Source organism: Geotrypetes seraphini, chromosome 6, assembly GCF_902459505.1.
Source record: "Geotrypetes seraphini chromosome 6, aGeoSer1.1, whole genome shotgun sequence".
In the NCBI taxonomy this organism is placed as follows: domain Eukaryota; kingdom Metazoa; phylum Chordata; class Amphibia; order Gymnophiona; family Dermophiidae; genus Geotrypetes; species Geotrypetes seraphini.
This window is the reverse complement of record NC_047089.1, coordinates 117,979,093-117,995,548: the sequence shown is the minus strand read 5'-3', so window position 1 is coordinate 117,995,548 and position 16,456 is coordinate 117,979,093. Positions and strand designations below refer to the sequence as shown.

At 44.4% G+C, this 16,456-nt stretch overlaps 1 protein-coding gene across 1 annotated transcript in view; it reads right to left on the bottom strand.

Moving 5' to 3' along the window:
* Positions 1 to 2,705: 2,705 nt before the first annotated feature.
* ARGLU1 (arginine and glutamate rich 1) overlaps positions 2,706 to 16,456 on the bottom strand; it is a 326,061-nt gene continuing 312,310 nt past the window's right edge. The window contains 1 exon segment of the mRNA XM_033948664.1: positions 2,706 to 3,559. Coding sequence (XP_033804555.1) covers positions 3,395 to 3,559 — 165 coding nt within the window. The 3' untranslated portion in view covers positions 2,706 to 3,394.

The window sequence follows — 16,456 nt, the reverse complement described above, 5'->3', positions numbered from 1 at the left end:
GTTGTTCCATCGTATACAGTTTTCAGTAGTACTCCATGAAAGCATGGGATATATTCTTCGGATCTGTCAATGAAGTACCTGTGTCTAATTGGATATTAGTAATTGCAATTTTGTCCAGTTTTTTCTTTAAATAGGTAGCTAGTAATCTCTCCGCCTTGTTGTTTTCCGAAAAGTAGGAGGCCGAACGTTGGAAAATGGAATAAGAGGCTTGTTTGTTGAGAGCAACATTGTATTGGAAATGACATTTATTTAATTGAAATAGAAGACTTGGGTCCAAGGGTGTCTGTTGATGAAGGCTTTCCAGTCTTTTAAGTTCCGACTCAAACACTGCAGTCTCTTCCCTTTGGGACTTGTGTTTGTTAGCCATATATGCAATAATTGAACCCCTGATGGAGGCTTTAAAGGCGTTCCACCAACAGCACCTCGAAGTGTGATCAGGTGTGTTAAAGGTGAAATACTCAGGGATTGCCATTCTGATATGTTCTATGAAGGAAGAATCTTGAAGTAATGCCGAATTAAACCTCCACGGTTTCCGTTCCTTGCGAGGGATCTATCCTACCCAAACATGACAAGGCTGATCCTATTCTTTCCACTTACAAGAAAGCCCTCACCATGGTGGAATCATCTCTAGCTGTCCGTTGGGCTGAATCAAAAATGATTCAGTTATGGAATAATGCTATGTTCAAAATACAGGACGCCTCCATTTCTTGGAACATATGGCAACGCTGTGGAATCTGGTCGGTACAAGATTTGATGATTGGAGATACCTGGATGACATTTGATGACCTCCTGGACAAATGGGGCCTCCCCAACACGCAGAGATATCAGTGGATTCAACTGATGCATTGTGTGAAGAAAAGTCTGCCTGGTGCTCTCTATCACCTATCCAGAGCTTACTCTCCCTTTCTCAGAAGATTTCCCACTTGAACAGGGTGTCAGTATGGTACAAAATCATTCAAAAAAAGGCCTGCAGGCCAGCTTTTCACACGGAATACAAATGGAATTGTGAATTGAGCCTCCCATCTGATGCCCTTGACTGGTCGACTGTTTGGAACATGCTTTTTAAGACCAATCGCTCTGCCTCATTATTACAATCTATGTACTTTTAATTATATAGAGCAGTGTGGACCCCTCTTATCTCCCACAAAATTGAGCCCGCTACTCCACCTACTTGTTGGTCATGTGGGATACAATCTGGTACCTTGGAGCACTTATTATTTTTCTGCTCACACCTCAACATATACTGGGACAGAGTATGGGGGTCAATATGTGAAATTCTAAACATTGATGAACCACTTACATACAAGATTGTTATATTGAATAACCAAGGCCTGCTGAAATCTTTGGATGCTCCTTCTGGTCGACTATTGGCAATTGTGTTGTCCATAGCGGTTCAGAATGTGCTTCACTGCTGGAAAGACTTGACTAAAGTGGAGTACCATACGTGGTGGAATTCACTATGCCTCATAGGTAAATATGAAAAAATACTGGCTGTTAGATCTAATGTCTTCTCCACATATAGCAATGTCTGGGCTCCTTTAGTTAGATATTGTAATTCTTAGTTCCACGAATTTTAATATTATGTCACGAACTATTTTACTTTTCTCTGTAAACTCAACATACTAGGTTCCTAGTGGACTGTGTCATACTCTATTTGTCTTACTAGCTTCTTGTTCACTTGTTGTAGCCTGATGTTTCTTGTTATACTGCATCCTGATGCTTGGTTGTATCGAAACTGTAATTTGTTTTGTATGTTCTTTATTATAAAAACTCAATAAAAAATATTGAAAACAAAAAAAAATAAAATAAAAATAAGTAACTTATGTAAAAAATAAGTAACTTTTATGTAAAAACATGTAACTTATGCAGACTGCTTATGGACCCATGACATGAGAAATTGGCCAGTCTCAACATTCTGGATCTATCAGTTTAGTTACCTTTTCCCAGAAACTGTCTCACATCATTTAGTTCAAATAAATGCCATTGTTCAGAAATTGTTTAAAATTTTACTGAATGACATACCAACTTTTCTATACAGCATAAAGGGCCTGAATGAACAGGGACTTGTCTTTATTGTGTTTCGGCGAACAATGCCTGCATCAGAGATCAGCCAGTGCGCATAGTGCAAGTACCAAACCATAGTGATCAGAATCAGTCCTTAAGCCGGAGGCAGAAAGCAATCTAAACGCTCTGTCACTTCAATAAGGGCCGATACTGATCACTGTAGTTTGGTACTTGCACTAGAGAATGACATGGAGGACAAATTTGTCCCTGTAGGAACTGAATTACCCCGTCCTGTCCCAAGTTTGGTCACTGTTCCTGTCCCATAAGCTCTGCCTTAACTGCACAAGCCTCGAACACTTATGATTTTAAAGTGTTTAAAGCTTGTGCCGAGGACAGAGCTTGCAGGAATGAGGTAGGGACAGGAAAAGAACTCTCTGGGATGGGAAAATTTGAGTTCCCGTGGGGATGGGGAAAGATTTGTCACCATGTCATTCTCTAACTTTCACTTTGCTCACTGGCTGACCTCTGATGCAGGCATTGTACGCCGAAACACAGCTCATGTTGGGTCAATAAAGACAAGTTCCTGTTCATTGAGGTCCTTTGTGGTTTTTTGCTGTATTGCTTTTGGTGTGTTCTGTCCTTTTCTGTGCCAGTCATACCAACTTTTTTAAACATATAGAAAAATACACCAGAAAGTAATGTAAAATTATGCATTTAAGACAACTTTATTGAGTAAATTAGTTTATTTACAGAATTGGAAATGCTGGCTGCGTTTTTCAAAGTAATAAAAATGCAACAGAAACTACATAAATTATATGTATCTATATCTATATTTTCCCCTCATAGATATAGATGCATATGTATATATACATGCACACACATACATACACACACACACATTTAGCTATCTATTGGTATCCTTACCTGTATCAGGAACATCAAGCGCAACAGTATCACAGGATACTAATTTAACTATACAACACAGAGGCCCACCCTGGAAATTTGTAGACTCAAGTACCAAGAATTAATATTTTGTTTTAAATGAGGAAAAACCAGCATATGAACTGACCAGTATTAAACAGAGCATATCTCTGAGATCAGTGGGTCAGTAAAAACCTTACCAGATCATTTATATCAATTTATAAAGTGATCTAATGTGTATAAGATCATTGGTTTATAGAATCAAAATGGCTGACATAATTCTTTAAAAATGCAACAATGATCTGGTAAGGATGTGACCTAATACTATTCAAGAAAAAAAAATTAAGAAATTCAGAGCATAGCCCCTATCAGAACAAGCTAACAAAAAAACAAAACAAAAATCCCACTTCAACATGAAGCCATCATACAGTTTTTCATTTTGATTTTTTACAAGTTCAAAGGTACCAATTTAATCTACAGATTTTAGTGAAAAGGACAGTTTTGGCCTGGATTTCCCCTTGCCCAGGATCATTTTTTGCTCTTCCTTCTGTTGGCGCTGTCTCTCTTGTTCTAGCTTCATTCTTTCTTCATGAATTTTTCTTTGCTCTTCAACAATTTTCAACTGTTCTTCAGCCTACATTAAAAAAGATTTGTACCAGTGTCAGTGAAAAATCAATGTTTTGGGGTCATTGTAATTATTAGTTTATTTATTTTATTTATTTAAAATTATTTGTAGCCCGCCTAAAAATAATACTTCAGTTTTTGAAACATTCAATTTTAGATGGTTTTGAGCCTTCTACTCCTGAATGACATCAAAACAATCATTCAGATATGAAACCGCTTCATCCTGCGATTTTTCAACGAGGATCAAAAATTGAATATCGTCTACATACAGATAAAACCTAAGCCCTAAAGCACGCAATACCTAAAAAAAAAAATAAAACAATGAGAAAATAGAGAACAGTGCAGAATACGGCTGTCTGGCTGATATTTGGGCTGAAAAAAGAGATCACGTTAGTCCCTACTATAGATTGCTGCACTGGTTACCAGTGGAGGCAAGAGTAATATTCAAATTTTCTTGTATTTGTTTTAAGTTGATTTGGGGACAGGCCCCTGACTATCTTTTGTCTTACATTGTGCTATGTAACCCCCCGAGGAGAACCAGCAATTGTAATTTATTTACCAATCCAAAGATCACTGGCTGTAGATACAGGTCATTTTTGGATAGGACTTTTATGTTTCAAGTAAGTAAATAGCAGTCCTGGTTTGGTAATTACATTAGTGCAGCTAAGATGACCTACGGTGCTTTTCGGAAAGAAATTAAAACTGTACTATTTGATAGATACATCTCCTAAATAGAAATTACATTAATTGTAATAATTCTTTAATTGCAATAATTCTATTCTGATTATCCTTTAGAAATATACTGTATTGTTACTATTTGTATTTTGTACTTCATTGATTGTCCAGTCTCTCTTTGATGTAAACCGCTGAGAAGTTGTTAGATTGCGGCGGTATAGAAGAATAAAGATATTACTATTATTATAATAATGGAAGCAGGTAATGTTAAACAACACTGCTGATAAAGCAGATCCTTGCAGAATCCCATACAAGGATGACCAATTTGACCTATATACCTCCTATCAATACATCCATGCATCTTGTTAAATAATTGTTTATACATTAAAAACATAAATATGATCAATTGGCCACTTACCCATATAACACTAATCCCTAGAGTGGAAGCACACCACTGCTATAGCCTCACATACAAGATGACTTTTCCTCTCAAGGAGTCTAACAGCTACTATTTTATGTCATACGTAGATGACTGATTGGCACTTTAAAATTAGCAAATACACAGAAGTGGGAGTGTGTAGTGCAGTGGTTAGAGCTACTGCCTTGGCACCCTGTGGTTGTGGGTTCGAATCCCGCACTGCTCCTTGTGACCCTGGGCAAGTCACTTAATCCCCATTGTCCCAGATACATTAGAGTGAGAGCCCACTGGGACCAGTTAGGGAAAAATGCTTGAGTACCTAAATAATTGTAATCCGCATAGATTTTTAGGATATGTAGAATATAAATTATGAAAAAAAGAATGTGGTCTGCGATGATAATACAAATGAAATTATTAAAATCTCAGAGGTAACAGGATTACAACAAATATCTTAGGTATTAGAACATTGGGCTACCAACCAGGGAAGACAGGATTCAAATCCTTCCTCGCCTACCGCCACGCCACGTGCCCTTGGACAGGACTACTGTCTCAGATACTAGTTTCTATCGTGAGCCTTCTTGGAAAGGCAACAACCAACAGTATTTAAGTTCATAATTCTTCTTGAGTTCAGATTTGGAAAGACTTCTCCTATGCACAAACATTTTAATGATATTCTAAAAGTTATGCCAGCTTAAGATAGGTCTTAAAAAAATGTGAAATGAAAAGCTTATAAAGTAACATTTTTTTCATATGACTTAAGGACAAAGCATTGCTCCTACAACAAGTATGCTAATGAGACAGAATTTCACCAGTTACAGATGGATGATGCTACACAGATAATTCTCATGCTATCATCCCCTAGTGTTATATAGTAGTTGCGACAGGATGTAAAACTCCTCCAAAGAAGAGTCAAAAAGGTTTGTGTAACTGGTAAACTGCTATCTTCAGGGAACAACTTTCTCTAAACCAGGGGTGTCAAACTCAAATCACATAAGGGGCCAAAATCTAAAACACAGGCTAAATCGTGGGCTGGATTTTTATTAAGATACTTACCCCCCTCCTTTGCTGATGCACAGCGTGGGTCCCAGCAAAACCTCTGTGAGTGTCGGATCAATTGCCACCGCCAAAACCCATGCTGTGCGCCAGCAAAGGAGGGGGTTAGTCTAGAACAGGGGTCTGCAACCTTTAAGACATAAAGAGCCACTTGGACCCGTTTTCGAAAAGAAAAAAAAAACTTGGAGCCGCAAAACCATTATAAAACAAATCTAACACTGCATATATTGTTTCTTATCTTAATGCTATATACAGGATCACTAAATTGAAAATAAAATCATTTTTTCTACCTTTGCTATTTGGTGATTTCATGAGTCTCTGGTTGCACTTTCTTCTTCTGACTGTGCATCCAATCTTTCTTCCTTTCTTTCAGCCTCCTGTATGTTTCCTCTCCTCCAGACCTCATTCTCTCCCCCAACTTTTTCTTTCTGTCTCCCTGTTCCCCCTTCTTTCTGTCTCCGTGCCGTCCCCCAAGCCACTCGGTTTGCTGCCACCGCAATCGGGGAACAGCCCCCAAGCCACCGCCGTCCCAAGCTTTCCCTGCAGAAGTGTTGCCATGACCAGCATTCCGCTCCCTGACGTCAATTCTGACGTAGGAGAGGACGTTCCGGGCCAACAAGGCATTTCTCCTCATTCCATCCAGCCTGAGCCCCATCTCTCCTTGATCCAGCATTTCCCTTCTGTGTCTGTCAGAATTACCATTCCACCTATTTTCCAGCATCACCTTCTTTGTGTCCATCTCACCTATATTCCTATCTCACCACTTTTTCAGAATCTTCATTTGTCTCTGTCCTTATCTTTACGCCATGTTCACCATTTGCCCTTTCAATGTCTTTATCTCCCCCCACACACTTTTTCAGCATTACTTCTATGTCTCTATTTCACCTCCTCTTCATGTCCCCTCTGTATCTCTATCCTTATTCAGTAGGTCCTGCTTACTCTTTCTCTTCTTTGTGTCACTATCTCCATTTTCAGCTTTCCCCCCTTTTCCTTTGTTACTGCACCCGGTAGCCAGAATCTTTCCACCCTCCCTCCACTCCGGCCCAGCCCAGTATGAAATATTTCCTTTTGTTTCCCTCCCCTCTCTCTTTCTCTCTCTCTTCTGCTCCCTCACCCACGAGTCCTGCATCTGGCCTTCTCCCTTCTACCTGCACCTGGCAACACCCCCCTGCTCCGCGGTTCTCTTCAGCAACTCGTCAGCAGCAGTGATCAAGACAAGCTGCCGACATCGAGGCCTTCCCTCTACGAGTCCCGCCTTTGTGGAAAAAGGAAGTTGAAACAAGCGGGACTCGCAGAGGGTAGGCCCCGACGTCAGAAGCTTGTGTCGATCGCTGCTGCTGAGTTGCCGAAGAGAGCCGCGGAGCAGGGGGTGTGGCCGGAAGCAGGTAGAAGGGAGAGGGAGATAGGAAGGCTGTAGATCTCCGGAGCATGACACCGACCCCGGCCAGGATGATTTCTTTTTCAGGCACCTTACAAGTCCAGCGTCGCGGGGGAAATAGCCATGCTGAGCAGTGAGCTCAGCACTACACAGATGAAAGCCTTGCTTGCTGATTGGTCCGGCGGGGCGGGGCCGCCGGACCAATCAGCAAGCAAGGCTTTCATCTGTGTATGTGCTGAGCTCACTGCTCAGCATGGCTATTTCCCCCGCGACGCTGGACTTAAGCTGCATGCCTGCGTGACACACTACCGGAGCCGCAGCAAAGGTGGAAAAGAGCCGCATGCGGCTCTGGAGCCGCAGGTTGCCGACCCCCGGTCTAGAAGTATAAGGATACAACCTCTCCAACCTCAAGCCAGCTACAAAATAAATAAAAAGACTTAACCTTTTAGGTCCTAGTTCACACTTGCTGTCTAACACCAGCTCTGGCAGGATACACATTTCAAATCTGACATATTGTAATCATAAAATAGAAAATAAAATTATTTTTTTCTACCTTTGTCTAGTCATTTTGCTTTTAGTCTCAGTTTCTCTTTCTGATTTTGTTTATCTTCTAATTCTCTTTCCAGTGTCTGCTGTCCATTTTTTTCTCCTCTTCTCTCTTGCTCCAGTCACTGTCTCCAACATATTGATTTTTTCCCTTTCAACTTTTCTCCTTTTTTCTTTTCTGCCTCTGTCCACTCAAATCTCACCCTCTCTCAGATCCTTCTCCTTTTTAAATTTTCAGCTACCTATCAATTCTCCATCTCCAGATCCAACTTCTCTCCCTTTCTCTTCCAAACTGCTCCCATCCCATCTCTCCCCCTGTTTGCCTGCCTCCTCTCTCCCCCCAGGTCCACCATTTCTCCCTTTGTCTTCCCAATGGTTCTCCCTTTAAGTATCTTTTTCCCTCTTTCTCCACACTACCCCAGGTCCAACCTCTCTCCCTTCATCTCGCTCTCTTCACAGCCCAGTATGCCTTTTCCTCCAGCGCCGGTCCCTCTCTCCTCACAGCCCGGCGTGTCTTTCCCTCCGGCACTGATCCGTTGTTGCCGCCAAGCAGAGGAGTCTGTTGGCCTGAGCGATTCGGCAGTGTTGTACGTAGCTCCCCCTCCTGCTTTTTTGCCTGCTGCAGTCTGTCTCCAATGATGTGCAACTTCCTGTTTTCCACCTGGGTGGACCGCGGCGGACAGAAGGCAGGAGGGGGAGCAATGAACACCACCACCGAATCGCTGCCGAAGCCGGCAGACTTTCCGGCGTGACAGCGACATCAGACCAGGGAGGGAGGACATGCTGGGCTCTGAGAAAGGGAAATTCGGGAGCATTGCCCCGGGCCATATAAAAAAGACCAGGCGGACCAGATTCGGCCCACGGGCCTTGTGTTTGACACATATGCTCTAAACACAAAGTGGTTTACCATATTGCACAAATTGAACTATCAAACTTGAAAATAGCTTTAAACAATTTAAAAAAAAAAGTGAATACATAGTATGACAAAATGGCATGTTCCCTTTCTCCATCTGCAAACTCGTGCAAGATTGTTTGAGGACTGGGTGTAACAAGACATGACAGTAACAGGCACTGTATAAGAGACACTTGTGTGTCTTATTATGAATGCATTTGATATATTGCTTCTCTGTGGTACAAGCAAAACAGTTGGGTGGGAGGGTTGTGAGAATATTTGACTGTTGTCACTGGATAACACCTGTTAGAGGTAAGTACCTGTGCTTTATCCCAGCACAAGCAGGTCCATATTCTCACAGATGGGACTTCCTAGCTATTGTGAGTGATATGGAGGGAGTTGGTGATTAAATAGGGAATAAGGTTTTATTTATTTTAGAACTATTTGGTCAAACCAAGTATCTCATCTGGAATTAGGCTCCAGATAACACATGGGATGTGAAAACATGATTTGGGGACTTAACAGTCTTCTTCAGAAATGGCTACAATAGAAGAGAAATGGAATTACTACTAAGGCTGGCCTGGCATCACTACTAATTCATGTGTTGTCCAGTAGCAGCCCAGCAGCATGATATGCGGTCCATTGACAATGAGGTTGACTTTGTTGGTCACTGAAGTTCCTCGTCTGTTGGGATTAAAGGACAGTAACAGATGAGCTGTAGTTTGGAAAAGTGTAGTTCAATGCAGGCAACAAGCTAAGGCAGGTTTACAGTCTAATAACTGAAGTACACTTCCCCAGGAAGACAATAAGGTCTGGAGAAGAAGTTCAGTACCTCTATAGAGTGGCTGAGATGAATATTGAAGGCTACCTCTAATAGGAAGTTGATATGAGTGAGAAGAACTCTATCTTGAGAAAGGTGTAAAGTGGATCATGTATTAGAGACTGAATTTCACTGTATCTGTGCACAGAAGGGATTCAATAATAGAAGACTACTGTTTAAATAATGTGCCGTAGAGATGAAGTCAGAGGTTCTTAAAATGGGGACTTCAACATGTGAAGATTATTTGTAGGTTTAAAACAACTGGAAGAGATTGGATTGGAGGCTTTGACATCATGAGGCCCTTTCATGAAGTGAGAAAGCAAAGAGACAGGTAATTGGATAGTTGGCACCCAGAGATATTTATACGGTGCTTAAGACTTGAAATATGTGTTGAAAGGCCACCTCTCCGGCACTGATAAGAGACGTGAAGCATGTATTGAAGTTTTGCTGATTGTTGTCTCCTCAAATCCTGGAGGAGTTGCCATACAGTGAGAGATTAGAGAACTGCGCCTCTTCTCCCTTGAAAAGAGGAGACAGAGGGGACATGATTGAAACATTCAAGATAATGAAGGAAATAGACTTAGTAGATAAGACAGGTTGTTCACCCTCTCCAAGGTAGCGAGAACGAGAGAGCACTCTCTAAAGTTAAACGGGGATAGATTCCGTACAAACATAAGGAAGTTCTTCTACACCCAGAGAGTGGTAGAAAACTGGAACGCTCCTCCGAAGGCTGTTATAGGGGAAAACACTCTCCAGGGATTCAAGACAAAGTTAGACAAGTTCCCGCTGAACCAGAACTAGACTCATGGCACTGGTCTTTGACCTAAGGGCCGCCGCATGAGCAGACTGCTGGGCATGATGGACCACTTGTCTGACCCAGCAGCGGCAATTCTTATGTTCTTCTTTTTTTTTTTTTTTTTTTTTAGTATGAGTAAGAGAAAAAAAGGGTAATGAAGCATTGACAATATAGGATATATGTTTCAAGTCCAGTTCTTTAGGCAATACCAGCAGGTAACCTGTGTGCACAAAATGCGGTAGAATTATCATGTGGAGAGTTGATGAAGTTATGGTGGTCGACACTGGAACAGAGAGAGATGGAAATTATCAACCAAATGGAGCCAGTAATGAGGCTGTATGGTGCCTTTACTGTAGATTGGTAAGAAGGGATTATTCATTTTGAGTGCAGACAATTGAAAGGTTTGAAGAGGAATGGGCTCCAGGACATTGAACTGAAGAAGTAAAGGTAATGAGGGTTGCTTCAGTTATTATGGAGCCATGAGAATCATGGTAGTTTAATCCTGCTGAAATGTGAATAAGAAGCTCTATATTACAGGAATGTCCAGGCTGGAAATAATTCAGTGGCATTCAAAAGATGAGGGCGTGCAGACTGGAACATTATTGTGGAAAGTTGCAATTGCTGGCAGAGAGGAAGAGACTTAAGCGTAGAGATCTCCAAGTTAAGCAGATTTGATGGAATGGAGATTAAGGAAAACACTGTATTGCATTGTTCTGCTAGCTTTGAAGAGGCTTGCATCACTTTTTGACCAGAGAAGGGTCAGTACAGCCTTAGCTAATAATGTAGCAGGTGACTAGTTGAATTAAAAGGAGCAGGAATACTGTGGGTGCTGATGCTATGCAGTAGGGTAGCAACCCGTACTGAATGCCAAACGAACCTGACTGAATTTTTTGATTGGGTGACCAGAGAGCTGGATCGAGGACATATGTTAGATGTAATTTACTTGGATTTCAGCAAAGCCTTCGATACAGTTCCTCATAGGAGGCTGTTGAACAAACTTGAAGGGCTGAAGTTAGGACCCAAAGTGGTGAACTGGGTCAGAAACTGGCTATCGGACAGACGCCAGAGGGTGGTGGTTAATGGAAGTCGCTCGAAAGAAAGAAAGGTGAGTAGTGGAGTCCCTCAGGGATCAGTGCTGGGGCCAATCCTGTTCAATATGTTTGTGAGTGACATTGCTGAAGGGATAGAAGGAAAGGTGTGCCTTTTTGCAGATGATACCAAGATTTGTAACAGAGTAGACACCGAAGAGGAAGTGGAAAATATGAAAAAGGATCTGCAAAAGTTAGAGGAATGGTCTAATGCCTGGCAACTAAAATTCAATGCAAAGAAATGCAGAGTAATGCATTTGGGGATTAATAATATGAAGGAATCGTATATGCTGGAAGGAGAGAAGCTGATATGCACGGACGGGGAGAGGGACCTTGGGGTGATAGTGTCCGAAGATCTAAAGGTGAAAAAATAGTGTGACAAGGCAGTGGCTGCTGCCAGAAGGATGCTGGGCTGTATAAAGAGAGGCAGTAGAAGGAAGAAGGTGTTGATGCCCCTGTACAGATCATTGGTAAGGCCCCACTTGGAGTATTGTGTTCAATTTTGGAGACCGTATCTGGCGAAGGACGTAAGAAGACTTGAGGAGGTCCAGAGGAGGGCGACGAAAATGATAGGAGGCTTGCGCCAGAAGACATATGAGGAGAGACTGGAAGCCCTGAATATGTATACCCTAGAGGAAAGGAGAGACAGGGGAGATATGATTCAGACGTTCAAATACTTGAAGGGTATTAACGTAGAACAAAATCTTTTCCAGAGAAAGGAAAATGGTAAAACCAGAGGACATAATTTGAGGTTGAGGGGTGGTAGATTCAAAGGCAATGTTAGGAAATTCTACTTTACGGAGAGGGTGGTGGATGCCTGGAATGCACTCCCAAGAGAGATGGTGGAGAGTAAAACTGTGACTGAGTTCAAAGAAGCGTGGGATGAACACAAAGGATCTAGAATCAGAAAATAAGATTAAATATTGAACTAAGGCCAGTACTGGGCAGACTTGCACGGTCTGTGTCTGTATATGGCTGTTTGGTGGAGGATGGGCTGGGGAGGGCTTCAATGGCTGGGAGGGTGTAGATGGGCTAGAGTAAGTCTTAACAGAGATTTCGGCAGTTGGAACCCAAGCACAGTACAGGGTAAAGCTTTGGATTTTTGCCCAGAAATAGCTAAGAAGAAAAAATTAAAAAATTTAAATTGAATCAGGTTGGGCAGACTGGATGGACCATTCGGGTCGTTATCTGCCGTCATCTACTATGTTACTATGTTGAAACACAAAAAGAAAAGTGGACAGCATGGAAAATCATTGTTGGAGAAAGAACTTAGTAAGGGCTCAGAGGTTGAGGGATAAGCACAGTCCTCCAGTCTTCCTTGGTGCGAGGAAATGTTTGAATTAGAATTCCTGGCTCTTCTGCTGTGGAGGCATTGGTTGATGCTGAAGAAGAGAGGTCTGCTGAGAAATGAAAGAATACTTTACTGGAGGACTGTGCGGAGATGCTGTATTTTTTGCTCCATAAGACACACTTTTTCCACCCAAAAGTGGGTGGAAATGAAAGCGTCTCTTATGCCACGAAGATAACTTTTTAAAATAACCCCACCCACCCCATCGCACCTTTTTTAATGTCCCGCTCATTGGGGGTATATGGGCCAATTCCCCCCCCCCCCCACCCCGCCTGCCTGCCGCCACCTCTGCGCCGCAACTCCAGGAAGGTAAGATAAGGGCCAGTGTGCAACAATTGCACGTCGCCAGCCCACAAACCTTCACCTGACGTCACTTCTGACATCGGGGGAAGGCTTGTCGGCCAACAGTGTGCAATCACTGCATGCTGGCCCTTCCCTTACCTTCCTGGAGTTGCGGCGCAGCAGCAGACCGGGGACAGAGGAGGAGGCATCAGTGACGGGTAGGCAGGCTTTGGCGCTGCAGGGAGAGACGAAAGCAGGCTTCAGCGCCGCAGGGAGGGAGGGAGAACAAAAGCTGAAAGGCAGTGAGGGGGAGGAGGCACAAACTCAGGACATGGGGGACGAAGGACAAAGGCTGAAAGGCAGTGAGGGGGAAGAGGCACGAACTCAGGACATGAGAGGGAGGACGAAGGACAAAGGCTGTAAGACAGTGAGGGGGAAGGGGCACGAACTCGGGAGGGAGGGAGGGAATAGAAAGGGACAATTGTTGGGCCTGAGTGAAGAAAGGAAGGAGAGTCATGAAGTCACCAGACAACAAAGGTAGGAAAAATGAATTTATTTTCAATTTACTGATCAAAATGTGTCAGTTTTGAGAATTTATATCTGCTGTGTGTATATGAAAAATGAAAGGAACAGGGTGCAGAGCCTGGTATATATTAGTATTCAATTTGGTTCAGAATGGTTTTTTTTCTTGTTTTCCTACTCTAAATGTAAGGTGTGTCTTATGGTCAGGTGCATCTTATGGAGCAAAAAAAGCACAGTTACTTACCGTAACAGGTGTTATCCAGGGACAGCAGGCAGATATTCTCACATGTGGGTGACGTCATCTACGGAGCCCCAGCGCGGACAGCTTTTCAAGCAAACTTGATTGAAGTTTCAAGTTTGCTACACTGCACCACGCATGTGCATGCCTTCTCACCCACTAGAGGGCGCATCCCACCTCGTGGTCCTCAGTTCCATAACTAGCAAAGAAGCCATCCCCGGGGAGGCGGGCGGGTTGTGAGAATATCTGCCTGCTGTCCCTGGATAACACCTGTTACGGTAAGTAACTGTGCTTTATCCCAGGACAAGCAGGCAGCATATTCTCACATGTGGGTGACCTCCAAGCCAACCAAAAAAGGGCAGGTGGGAGGATGGCAATTTAGGAAAACAGATTACGTAACACCGACTGGCCAAAACGGCCGTCGCTTCTGGACAAAGCATCCAGGCAGCAGTGGGAGGTGAACGTATGAACCGAAGACCAAGTGGCAGCTTTACATATGTCCTCCACAGGAGTAGATCGGAGGAAAGCAACCGAAGCTGCCATCGCCCGGACCTTATGCCCCGTGACTCGACCCGGGAGCGTAAGACCAGCCTGAGCGTAGCAAAAAGAAATGCAAGCAGCCAACCAGTTGGACAAGGTGCGCTTGGAAACAGGGTGTCCTAAACGATTAGGATCAAAGGACAAAACCAATTGAGGAACCTTCCGATGAGGCCTGGTACGTTGGAGATAAAATGCCAACGCCCTCTTACAGTCAAGCGTGTGGAGCGCCGTCTCGCCAGGATGGGAGTGGGGCTTAGGAAAGAACACAGGAAGGACAATGGACTGATTGAGGTGGAAATCAGACACAACTTTAGGTAAAAATTTAGGATGGGTGCGGAGAACCACCTTATCATGATGAAACACAGTGAAAGGTGGGTCCGCGACCAAAGCTTGCAGCTCACTAATCGTCGAGCAGATGTGAGGGCAATCAGAAATACCAATTTCCAAGTAAGAAATTTCAGGAGAGACTTGTCGATAGGCTCAAAGGGAGGTTTCATCAGTTGAGCTAAGACAACATTCAAATCCCAAACGACGGGAGGAGGCTTCAGAGGGGGACAAACATTGATTAGACCCTTCATGAAACGTGTCACCAGAGGATGAAGCGAAAGAGAACGTCCGTCCAAGTGACGATGGAAAGCAGAAATGGCACTGAGATGCACCCGAACAGATGTCGTCTTCAGGCCAGAATTAGACAGATGTAACAAGTAGTCCAGCACCGAAGACACCGGGACCGAATCCGGGTCCAGATGACGCGAAGAGCACCAGGAGGAAAACCTGGTCCATTTCTGGGAATAACAAAGCCTGGTCGAGACCTTGCGCGAGGCTTCCAAAACTTCCCTCACCGACTGAGAAACCTGGACCGAAGTCAAGGGGAAAGGAACCAAGCGGTCAGGGAAACACAGGTAGAAGCAGAGGCTCCCTGACACTGAGTTGAAGAAGCAGGGAGAACCAGTGTTGACGAGGCCACCGAGGCGCAATGAGAATCATAGTGGCTCTGGATGATTTGAGACGAACCAACGTCCTCAAGATCAGGGGAAAAGGAGGAAACGCGTAAAGGAACCTCCCTCCCCAGTCGAGAAGAAAGGCATCGGCTTCCAGACGGTCCAGGGAGTACATCCGAGAACAATACAGGGGTAGTTTGCGAGTCTCCGGGGAGGCAAACAGATCCACCTGCGGAGTCCCCCAGCGGTCGAAGACCTCGCGTAGGACTCTGGAGTTGAGTGACCACTCGTGCGGCTGGAAAAGCCGACTGAGTTTGTCTGCCAAGCAGTTCTGTTCTCCCTGGATATAGACCGCCTGTAGGAAGATGTTTTGGGAGATCGCCCATTCCCAAAGGCGCAGAGCTTCCCAGCAAAGGGACCAAGAGCCTGTCCCACCTTGCTTGTTCACATAATACATGGCCACCTGGTTGTCCGTTCGCACTAGGACTACTTGATCTCGAAGTAGGTGGCAGAACGCTCGAGCCGCCAGAAAAATGGCACGAAGCTCCAACACATTGATGTGACAGCGGCGATCCTCCGCCGACCAAAGTCCCTGGGTCCGCAGACCGTCCAGGTGGGCCCCCCACGCGTACTCGGAGGAGTCCGTGGTCAGAACTTTGCGATGAGGAGGGACGAGAAAGAGCAAACCTCCGGAAAGATTCGAAGATTCCACCAACGGAGCGAACGTCGCAAAGAAGGAGTCACTGTTATGCGACGAGAGACAGGATCGCACTCCTGGCGCCACTGAGAGGCCAGGGTCCATTGAGGAATTCTCAGGTGCAGTCTAGCGAATGGAGTGACGTGGACCGTAGACGCCATGTGGCCCAGAAGCATCATCATGCACTGAGCCGACACCACAGGAAGCTGAGAGATCAGACGGCCCAACCGAACCAAAGCCTCCAAACGAGGAGGAGGGAGGAATGAACGGAGGCGAACAGTGTCCAGCACTGCGCCTATGAACTGAAGTGATTGGGCCGGGCACAACTGGGACTTGGGAAAATTCACTTCGAACCCTAGTCGCTGAAGGAAGGCGATAGACTGTAGGGTCGCTGAGATAACCCCCTCCCTGGTCGGGGCCTTGATAAGCCAATCGTCCAGGTAAGGGAAGACCTGAAGCCCCCGAGACCTCAGGGCTGCAGCGACTACCACCATACACTTCGTGAAGACTCGAGGGGATGAAGCCAGGCCGAAGGGGAGGACCCTGTACTGCAGGTGTAGCTCACCCACCTGGAACCGTAAGAATTTGCGGAAGGCGGGATGCACCGGAACATGGGTGTACGCTTCCTTCAGGTCCAGGGAGCACATCCAGTCCCCTTCCTCCAAGAGAGGAT